At 52.6% G+C, this 10,967-nt stretch overlaps 1 protein-coding gene across 1 annotated transcript in view; it reads left to right on the top strand.

The window, feature by feature from the left end:
• GRID2IP (Grid2 interacting protein) overlaps positions 1 to 8,876 on the top strand; it is a 42,455-nt gene extending 33,579 nt beyond the window's left edge. Inside the window, exons 15-22 of the mRNA XM_054180467.1 lie at positions 78 to 155; positions 874 to 1,070; positions 1,804 to 1,959; positions 2,511 to 2,597; positions 3,785 to 3,914; positions 5,676 to 5,794; positions 7,540 to 7,704; positions 8,549 to 8,876. Of these exons, the coding sequence (XP_054036442.1) occupies positions 78 to 155; positions 874 to 1,070; positions 1,804 to 1,959; positions 2,511 to 2,597; positions 3,785 to 3,914; positions 5,676 to 5,794; positions 7,540 to 7,704; positions 8,549 to 8,620 (1,004 nt within the window). The 3' untranslated portion in view covers positions 8,621 to 8,876. The remainder of the gene's footprint in view (positions 1 to 77; positions 156 to 873; positions 1,071 to 1,803; positions 1,960 to 2,510; positions 2,598 to 3,784; positions 3,915 to 5,675; positions 5,795 to 7,539; positions 7,705 to 8,548) is intronic.
• The last annotated feature ends 2,091 nt before the right edge of the window (positions 8,877 to 10,967 follow it).

A 10,967-nucleotide genomic window follows, 5' to 3' on the forward strand; every position in this document is an offset into this window, starting at 1 on the left:
TATATACACTTTTTCCCCCACTGGAGCCAGCTGAACCTATCCTTACCCATGATTAAATCTTTCAGTTTCTCTTCCAGAGCCAACTCTCATGCCTGAAAACTTTAAAAAGAAAGACGTGGTTGAGATTTTGTCTCACAAAAAGGCCTACAACACATGTAAGTAAAGAGCAGCGTGAGCCTACCCCTCAAACGGGCCCAGAGGTGGGACCAGGGATGTAGAGAACTGGAAAGGTAAAAACAAGGAGGCTACATGAGCACAATCCCATGAGCACAACCCCAGCACAGCTCTGCTGATCTGGGCTGTTCCTGCAGCCCAGAGATCCTCCAGGCTGGGCTCAGCCCCAGGAGAGGGGAAGGAGAAAGCTTTACAGGAGAGATGGAGATGGGATGTGACTCATTGGCCTGGAGAGGGACAGAGTTTGCATGGCCCTACAGGTGAAGGATCAGTGCTGCTTCTCCTGGATGTTCTTCTGGTAGGAAAGAGGATGGGAGGGCTTGGTGAGACCCTGGTCTCCTAGCCATGGGGGGGCTGTGGGAGAGGAGGAAGCACTGGGGGTGGTTTCCAGTGCAGCCCAGCTTGATGCATTAGTTATGTACAAGATGCATTAGCCTGGGGGGTCTGCAGGACCTGAGTGACTCCTCGAGGTCCCCACACAGCCTGTGCAAGGTCTGAGGAACAGAAGGCCCTTCTTATCCCCAGGGCTGATCCTGTGCCAGTGTGGGCACATGGGGAAGTCCACGTCACTCTCACACCATGGAGAAACCAATCTTCTCCTCCTGGCCCCATCCTGCCCGGCAGCTTGTCCCCAGCACAGCCATCCCCCAGGGTCTTGTCCTCATCCCCTCCCAAGTGACACATCTCCCTTGTCCCCAGCCATCCTGATAGCCCACCTCAAGCTCTCACACGCCGAGCTGCGCCAGATCCTGATGACGATGGAGACGGATCGCCTGGAGCCTTCCCACATCAAGCAGCTCCTGCTCTATGCCCCAGATGGGGAGGAGGTCCAGCGCTTCCAGAGCTACAAGGAGAACCCCAGCAAGCTGAGTGAGCCCGACCAGTTTGTGCTGCAGGTACCCATGGGCAGGGACACACTCCAAGAGGAAAGAGATTCATAGATTCACAGAATGGTTTGGGTTGGAAGAGACCTTAAAGATCATCCAGTTCCAATCTCCCTGCCATAGGTCTCCCACTAGCCCAGGTTGCTCAAGGCCTCATCCAACCTGGCCTGGATCACCTTCAGTGAGAGGGCATCCGCAGCCTCCCTGGGAAACATGTTCCAGTGTCTCACCACCCTCACTGGCAGGAATTTCTTCCTAATCTCCAGTCTAAGTCTCCCCTCTTCCAGCTCAAAGCCATTGCCCCTTGTCCTGTCACTACAAGCCTTGTAGAAAAGTCCATTCCCAGTCTCCTGCAGACCCTGAACAACCCCAACTCCCTCATCCTGTCCCCATAGCGTAGGTGCTCCAGCCCTCTGATTGTCTTGAGATGTCCATGTGCAATGTCCCTGGGATGTCCTGCTGCAAGTAAGCTGGAGGGGAGGAGAATACACAGCAAGAGGAAGCAGCCAGTGGGATGCTGATCTGCTTATTGCTGTGGGATGGGGAGAGCTGGTGGCACTGGTCACAGGGACTGCTGGACAGTGCTGCTCAGGCTGAGTGATGCTCCAGCAGCTGCTCCATGGTGTCACCTCACTCACAAATCCATACTGTCTTCATGTGCAGGGAAATACACCAGGAAAAACACCTTCTAGGAGGGGTTGTGGCTCTTGGGGATAGTAGGATTGTGTCCCTCTTTTGTTCTCAGATGTTGTCAGTCCCAGAGTACAAGATCCGCCTGCGCAGCCTCCACTTTAAGACCACTCTGCAGGAGAAGACAGAGGAGATCAAAGCCAGCTACGAGTGCATCTGCAAGGCTTCTCTAGAGCTGAAAAGCAGCAAGAAGCTGGCTAAGATCCTGGAGGTCAGAAGAGTCTTTCCTTCTGCTAACAGCCACCGGGGGTCCCCAGTGTCCACGGGAGAACCTGCAAGGGACCAGCAGCTTGAGGGAAGCTCACAGGAAGCTGAGTGAAGCTCCAGCACCGTAGTTGTGCCCTGGGAGCCCCCAGGGAGGATGAGCAGGATATGGTTTTAGTAGGGATGTTCTACAAGCAGCAGAAGGCACAAAAATCACAGAATGCATTGGGTTGGAAGGGACCTTCAAAGGTCATCTTGTCCAAACCCCCTGCAGTGAGCAGGGACATCTACAAATAGATCAGGTTGCTCAGGGCCCAATCAAGTTTGATCTTGAACATGTCCAGGGATGGGGCGTCGACTACATCCCTGGGCAGTCTGTTCCAGTATTTCCAAGGGCATTTTCCCACTACCCTGTAGAAAGAAGAAAGGTTTTGTCCCATTGCTTCTACCACATTGTTGGTAGGTCTCAGTGACCCAAAAGCAGGTACAAAAGAAGATGGGAGATGGGACAGGGTAAGGCTGGAGGTCACTGACCACCACTGGGACTTTTCTTTGCAGTTTGTGCTAGCAATGGGAAACTACCTGAACAATGGGCAGCCCAAGACCAGCAAAACAACTGGCTTCAAAATCAACTTCCTCACCGAGGTAAGACACAGCACACTTGGTCCTGTGCAGGAGACACCAATGCCAGCAGCTCCAAGGGCTTGGTCCATCATGCCTGTCCTCATACAAGGCTCCTGGTGCAGCATGTCCCAGGTCAGGGACCAGTGGGAGGGAAGGGATTGAGATGAAGAGTTGAGTTCAGAGGAGCTCTAACCATAGTCTGGTGCTTTAGTGTGCTGGAACCTGAGCTCCAACCCTTCTGGCTGTGGGCTGGGAGAAAATTAAGTTCTTTTATCCCATGTGGACCACTGTGGGACTCCTGTGGGGTGTGAAACAGTGATGCAGCAGATCAAGGGAGATTCTTCTCTCCCTCTACTCTGCCCTGGTGAGAACACATCTGGGGTAATGGGTCCTGTTCTGGGCTCCCCAGTTCAAGAGGGACACTAGAGAGTGTCCAACAGAGGCTACAAGGATGATGAAGAGTCTGGAACATCTGTCTGGTGAGGAAAGTCTGTAAAGACCTGGGGCTGTTTAACCTGAGAAAGAGAAGACTGAGAGGGGATCTTGTTGGTGTTTACAAATATCTGAAGGGTGGGGGCCAAGAAGAAGGGGCTAGGCCCTTTTCAGTGTTGCCTGTGATATGACAAAGGACAATGGATACAAATTGAAACCCAGGAGGTTCCATCTCAACATGAGGAAAAACTTCTTTACTGTGAGAGTGCTGGAGGCCTGGAGCAGGCTGCCCAGAGAGGCATTGGGTCTCCTTCTCTGGAGACATTCAAGACCCATCTGGATGTGTATGGCCTGCTCTAGGCGATCCTGCTTTGGCAGGGCGATGGGACAGGATGGTCTTCAGAGGTGCCTTCCAACTCCTACCATTCTATGTTTCTATGACAGCCCTGTAATAGAATCATAGAATTATTTTGCTTGGAGAAGACCTCTAAGATCACTGAACCCAGCCATTGACCCAACACCACTATGGCCATTAAACCACATCCTGAGGTGCCTATCCTAAGGGATGGAGACATTCCTTAGCAGCTGCCATGGGCCTAGCATGCTGTGTGAACATTAATTATCCCATTTAATCATCAATCCAAATGGCAATCAGTGCACACATGAGTGCAGGGGGAGCCAGGCAGGACTGAGGAGCCCTGGGTCTTAGGGTGCTTGGTGAACCCCACTCTGCATAGGAATCTCCTGAACATCTAACTTCTTAACTTTTGCTCTAGCTGAACACAACAAAGACAGTTGATGGGAAATCCACCTTCCTGCACATCCTTGCCAAATCACTCAGCCAACATTTCCCAGAGCTCCTGGGCTTTGCCAAGGATCTTCCCACAGTGCCGCTCGCTGCCAAAGGTAAAGGAACATAAAGCAGCTGCAAGCTCCATGTCTCCTGTTGGTGGCTTTGTGGGGTCTCCTCCCACATGCTTTTGTGGGGTCCAGAATTAGTCATGTTGGCAGGAGGTTGCCCAAATGACTGAGGAACAGTCCTGAGTGAGAGGATGGAGTTAGGAAGGGATGAGCTTAGTGACTGGGGAGGTCCCATCAGTCCCACACCACCACATGTGGAAGTGCTTAGGAAAGGCTCTGATCCTGACTTGAAGAAGTGGTTCCAGTTCTGGACTCCCCAGCTCAAAAAGGACAGGGGGCTACTGAAGATACTGAGGATGATTAGGAGACTGGAGCATCTCTCTTGTGAGGAAAGGTTGAGGGCCCTGGGGCTGCTGAGCCTGGAGAAGAGCAGCCTGAGAGGGGATGTGATCAATGCTCAGCAGGAGATAAAGGGTGGGGGACAAGAAGATCAGGCCAGACTCTGCTCACTGGTGCCCAGTGACACAACAACAGGCAGCGGGCACAAACTGGAACCCAGGAGGTTTTGTTTGAAGCTGAGGAGAAACTTTTACTGTGGGAGTGGTGAAGCCCTGGAGCAGGCTGCCCAGGGAGGTTGTGGAGACTCTTTTCTCTGGAGAGATTCCATACCCAGCTGGCCATTGTGATCCTGGGCAAGCTGCTGTGGGTGCCCCTGCTTGAGCAGAGGGTTGGACTAGATGATCTCCAGGGGTCCCTTCTAACCCCAATCATGCTGGGATTCCCAAGTTCAGAGCTATCTTGTAAGTACCAAAGTGCCAGGAGCTGGTCTGCTGCACCCAGCCTTACCTCCTGCCGTCCCTGGCCTCACCAGCAGCATCCCCAGCATGGGTGCCAGCATCACTGCTGCCTGCAGTCTCATAAGGTGCAGAGGGTGCAGCAGCTCCCATCTCAGGGCTTCACAGGTAGGTTGTGCATGGCTTCACTGCCTGTACCAGTAGCAGAGGAGCTGGGGTTGCCACCCTTCCAGTGGTGTTGGTGCTGTCACAGCTGGCTAGCTGCCCATGGAGCATGGGCTGCATCCTCCTTGCCCTGTTTTGTGTGGGAAGTTCCCTTGGGAATTTGTGCTGTGGTGGATAAACACAGGAGAAAGTACAGGTCTGCAGCTGTAAATTTCCACTTGAGGAAGGTCTGGACATGCAGCTTTCCTAGCTGGACTTTGGCCTCGTGCTTCTGTTGCCCAAACTCCTGCCACTTTACACCTAATTTCAGCGCATGTGCCACCCAAGGTTGCCCAGCTTTGCTCTTGTACATAGTGGCAGAGCTGCTGTAAGCCAAATCTCCCAACATACTGCAGTTCAGCTTCTCCCTCTTCTGTAGAGAAGCTCAGGCTTGGCTACCAAGACATCAAGAGTCTGAAAAGCTCATCCTCCTCCTCAGCACTGGTGCTATGATGAGATTCCATGGAAGGCAGCCTGAATATTACCCCTTGTCCCCCCATCCTGTGCACTTCTGTTCCCCTCCCAAGCCAGGTACCTGTGTATCCATCACCACCCTTGTGGTGCTGAGTCCTGCATGTACCTGGCATGTTCCAGGCTCCCTCTGACATTCTTGGCATCTCTTGGTCCAAGCACCCAGCAGGAGCCAGCAGGAAGGTCTGGTTAACCACCACACCTTCCATGACATGGACAAGCTGGGCAGAGCCATGCAGACAGACAGCCTGGCCCACCCTGGCCCATGCCCATGCTTTGCTGCAAGAAGAGGCCAGAGCTGTCTCCTGACTCTGATGACTCCTCTCTTTTTGTTCAGTGAACCAGAGGACACTCACTGCTGACCTGAAGGACCTGCATACTACTGTCAGTGACATACAGATGGCCTGTCACAACATGCCAGCCACTGCAGAGGACAGATTTGCAATTGTCATGACTGTATCCTTCTGTAAATGGGGTAAGTCCCCAGCATGAGCCACTGCCCTCCAGTACATAGAATACATAGAATACATAGAATAAACCAGGTTGGAAGAGACCTTCAAGATCATCGCGTCCAACCCATCACCAATCCAACACCGCCCAAGCAACTAACCCACAGCACCAAGCACCCTGTCAAGTCTTCTCCTAAAAACCTCCAGTGATGGCGACTCCACCACCTCCCCAGGCAGCCCATTCCAATGGGCAATCACTCTTTCTGTATAGAACTTTTTTCTAACATCCAGCCTGAACCTCCCCTGGCGCAGCCTGAGACTGTGTCCTCTTGTTCTGGTACTGCTTGCCTGGGAGAAGAGACCAACATCTGTCTGTCTACAACCTCCCTTCAGGTAGTTGTAGAGAGTAATAAGGTCACCCCTGAGTCTCCTCTTCTCCAGGCTAAGCAACCCCAGCTCCCTCAGCCTCTCCTCGTAGGGCTTATGTTCCAAACCCCTCACCAACTTTGTTGCTCTTCTCTGGACTCGTTCCAGCAAGTCAACATCCTTCCTAAACTGAGGGGCCCAGAACTGGACACAGTACTCGAGGTGCGGCCTAACCAGTGCAGTGTACAGGGGCAGAATGACCTCCCTGCTCCTGCTGGCCACACTGTTCCTGATGCAGGCCAGGATGCCATTGGCCCTCTTAGCTGCCTGGGCACACTGCAGGCTCATGTTCAGTCTACCGTCGACCAGCACCCCCAGGTCCCTCTCAGCCTGACTGCTCTCCAGCCACTCTGACCCCAGCCTGTAGCTCTGCATGGGGTTGCTGTGGCCAATGTGCAGAACCCGGCACTTGGATGTGTTAAATCTCATGCCGTTGGACTCTGCCCAACTGCCCAGCCTGTCGAGGTCCCTCTGCAGAGCCTCTCTACCCTCCAGCAGATCAACTCCTGCCCCCAGCTTGGTGTTGTCAGCAAATTTACTGATGATGGACTCGATGCCCTCGTCCAGATCATCGATAAAGATGTTAAAGAGCATGGGGCCCAGCACTGATCCCTGGGGCACACCACTGGTGACTGGCTGCCATCGGCTTTGTGCCTCCTTGGTAAGCAGCAGGGCAGTGTCTGGTGGCAGGAAAGGACCATCTCAGCACTTGGTGAGAGTGTGGTGGAAACCTTCACCTTCCACTCACTCTTAGCCAGCAGGGGAAATGGCTTTTGCAGTGACCACCAGTCCTGCATGTTAGAAACCCAGTGCCAGAAAGCTTCCCATGCTCCTTCCTTCCCTTGTGAACTGGGAGTCTCCATCTTCGGGGTGGCTACCAGGAGGATGGAGACGCCCGTTTTACAAGGGTCTCATGGAAAAGACAAGACATGATGGGGACAAGTTACTGCAGGGGAGGTTCTGATTGGACTCCAGAAGAAAATGTTTCCCCATGAGAACAGTTGGACATTGGAATCATCTCCCAAGTGAAGTGGTGCATTGCCCTACATTGGGCAGTCTGAAGACTCAGCTTGACAGGATGCTGGGCCAGCTCATTTCAACTCCACCACCACCTAGAAAGGTTGGATCAGGTGACCCTTGGGGTCCCTTCCAACCTGGCACTCTGGGATTCTATGATTTCTCCAAGGGAAGTGCTGCTGGGTACAGCTGAGGAGGCCAGCAGGCTCCTTTGGCATGTGCAGCAGGTTCTGAGATGAAATCAGAAGTGGTTCTGATCTGTACCAGCCCCACTCTGCAGCTGGTTTTTCCTTAAGCCGCTTCCCTCAGTCCTTCCTGGAGAGTGCCCAGCCTGCCATGCGATCCCTGGATGACTTACAGCACAAAGCCATGGAAGAGTTCAGCAAGGTGTTGTCCTTCTTCGGGGAAGACTCAAAGATGACAACCTCTGAAGCTTTCTTTGGCATTTTTGCAGAATTCATGAGCAAGTTTGAGGTAAGCTGCACTTCCCAGAGCCACCCAGCCAGGGCCTTCTTGTTGCATGTCACTGAAAGTTTTATGTGTGAGCTGTGGCAGTTGTGAGGCTGCACCTTTCATCCGGGTTCAGATTTGGGACATTGTGGGGCAGGGGCAGGTCCAGAGAAGGGCCACAAAGCTGGTGAAGGGTCTGGAGAACAGGGCTGATGAGGAGCAGCTGAGGGAGCTGGGGTTGTTTAATCTGGAGAAGAGGAGGCTGAGGGAAGACCCTCTGGCTCTTACAACTCCCTGCAAGGAGGTTGGAGTGAGGTGGACGTTGGTGTCTTATCCCTGGTATCAAGTGATAGATGAAATGGCCTGAAGTTGCACCAGGGGAGGTTGAGGTTGGAGACAAGGAAAACATTTCTTTGCTGCAAGAGTGGTCAGGCATTGGAACAGGCTGCCCAGGGAGGTGGTGGAGTCACCGCCTCTGGAGGTGTTGAAGAAACGTGTGGCCATGGCACTTTGGGACATGGCCATGGTGGTGTTAGGTCAATGGTTGGACTGGATACTAGAGGTCTATTCCAACCCAAACAATGCTGTGATTCTAAGATGAGGTTTTATTAAGGTGAGGCTGAGGTGAGGGTTGATGGCCCAAGCATCAGCCCCATGGAGAGTAAAGCAGATGTTGTCATGGTCTGATGTTCTTGGTGAACAGAGGCTGGGTTGGAGCACTGCAAAGAATTTGCATGGATTGATTTCTCCACTGGGAAGGTGGGGCAGAATTAAGTCTGTAGTGGCCAATCCCACTGAAACATCTCCCTGTCCACACCAGTTTCCCTCTCCTGACCCTCAGCTCTTGCTCTTTGCTCTCTCCCTGCAGCGGGCACTCAGCGATGTGCAGGTTGGCGAGAGCCAGCGCAGCCCCAGGATGACCTCCCCCCTTGCCTGGTGATGGGCCTGGAGCAGCATGAGGTGCAACAAGTCATTGCCAACAAAGTGCACTTTGCTCCTGTGAGGTTGGTTGTAAATATGCTGCTGTCATCTGCCACCACCAACCAGAACCACGGACCAAGAGGCTGGGGCAGTCTGGATACTGAAAAGGCACCAGAGGTGACAGTGGATGGATGTGAGCGTGAGGCACAGGGACATGAAGGGAAATACCACACTGGTCTTGACAAGAGCTTTTGTAGCATCCTCCACCTCCAGTGTGCCAGATTTCAGACACCTCTGGGTACAACCTCACCCTCTCATGTTTCCAGAACACACACAACTAGCACCAGCAGTTGCTGGGAACCTTCCCCTTGTCCCCACAGCCTCGTGGCTGGGATTAGAGTCTGGCCAAACGTTCCCTGAGGAGCCAGAGCAGGTTAGGTGGGGAAGGAACAGGGGGACAAGGGCTACCACCAGCACCTGCCTGCCTGGGACCCTGAGGAGCAACGCTGCTGAGGTCCTCTCAAATCCTTCTCCAAACCCTTCTGTCCTTGAGTGGCGCAGTGGGCCTGAGCTCCACGTCAGCACACCTGGAGATCACCAGAGGTGGTCCGGAGGCTTTAATTCCCCACTCCCCCACCATTGCTGGCCAGTGGCAATGGAAAGCCATCTGACTTTGCAGAACCCTTCTGGCACATACATGTGGTCCCAAATATGGATCCAGCCTGGTTCTTCCCAGCTGTGCTGGAGAGGAAGGAAAGCTTTTACCAGCCACCAGCTTACTTAAAGGTGTGGCAGACTGACTGATAGGCTTTGATACCTTCCCAAGAGCTTGACATCATCAGCAGATGGCTCTTTTGAACTCACCAGGAGACAAATCCCTGAGCATTTTGGTGCCTCCTTGGAAAGTGCAGAACCTTGGTAACCTAAAAATAAGTGGGGTCCTCTGCAGCCCTGAGAATTACTTCCAAAGAGGACAGAGACCAGTGAGAAATTCATCCTCTGCCCTCCTTGATTCACTCCAAGGGCTGGAGTCCTGAGAGCCCCTTTACAGTTTAACCAACTGGTCAAGCTGAGCATACCTAGGGAGCTCTCAAAGCCTGCAGCTCCATCTTCCAGCACCATCTGATCCTGACTGAGATGAGTTCATTCCCTCTGAGCTGTCCCCCAGAGTAAAAAGGGCTATAGCAGCATCCCCTGGGCAGTGCATGTACCTGTGGGTGACACCAAGCCTTGAGAGCTTTCAGGCAGCAAACCTTCTCCTGAGGCATTATTCCATGCACAATGCAGCCGTTGCCTTCCAGACCCACCACCCTGCCCTGCAGAAGTGCTCCAGCAAACCTAGAGTAGGTCACCTTCTAGGTCACCTTTCCCCTGTCCATTGCCAGAGCAAGAGCTCCCACTGCATCTCTACTCAAGTATGGACTCACCAACTGGTGCATTATTTGTGGAAGACCTTAGGACCATCAGACCTTGGGGTTTTCAGTATTTTTTAAAGCCCTGCTGTAGAAAGTTGATTTTCACCAGTGTTCCCCATTGATACAGCTTGAAGTGCCAGGTTGGTCCCAGCTCTGCGCTCCCAGAGGTGCAGCCCCGTCCCAGTGGTGGGGATAGGTGGTGCTCCCTCAGCTCCTCTTCCCATTTTGGATCTCGCAGACATCACTTTCAGCTGATCATTTTTCTTTCCTTCAATACCTAAACCACTGCAGATCCTTTTGACAATTCTCGCGACAGAGCTGAAACTGCTGTACATAGATTTTGCTACCTGTTGTAACTCTCCAGACTAGCTCCACCTCCAATCCCTTTGGTATTTTTATGTGGATATTTTCAGAGGAGCAGAACTTCTGACCCGTGGTGATGTCATCTGACAATGGGACTGTGGAGATTCACAGTTCAGGCTCTACCCGGTGCCTATGTGCTAGTCCTAAAATAAAGCTACTGCCTTCTGCCTCCTGACTGCATGTCCCTCTGTATTCTGTCCAAAATTGCTCCATACACCAGTCCATGAGGAATTCTGCATTTGGAACTTCTTCATTCAACCCCTTACCCTTACAGCAGAGAGGTGCAGGATGTGACCTTGCTGAGTTTGGGCTGATGTTTGGAGTCTGGAGAATAGGTCTGGTGAGGAGCAGCTGATGGAGCTGGGGTTATTTAGTCTGGAGAAGAGGAGGCTGAGGGAGGACCTCATTGCCCTCTTACAACTCCCTTAAAACAGGTTTGAGCCAGGTGGAGGTTAGTCTTTTCTCTCAAGCAACAAGAAATAGGACAAGAGGAAATGGCCTGAAATTGTGCCAGAGAAGATTTAGTTTAGCTATTAGGAACAATTTCTTTCCTGCAAGAGGTGTCAGGCTTTGGAACAGGCTGCCCAG

Source organism: Dryobates pubescens, chromosome 4, assembly GCF_014839835.1.
Source record: "Dryobates pubescens isolate bDryPub1 chromosome 4, bDryPub1.pri, whole genome shotgun sequence".
Lineage (NCBI taxonomy): Eukaryota > Metazoa > Chordata > Aves > Piciformes > Picidae > Dryobates > Dryobates pubescens.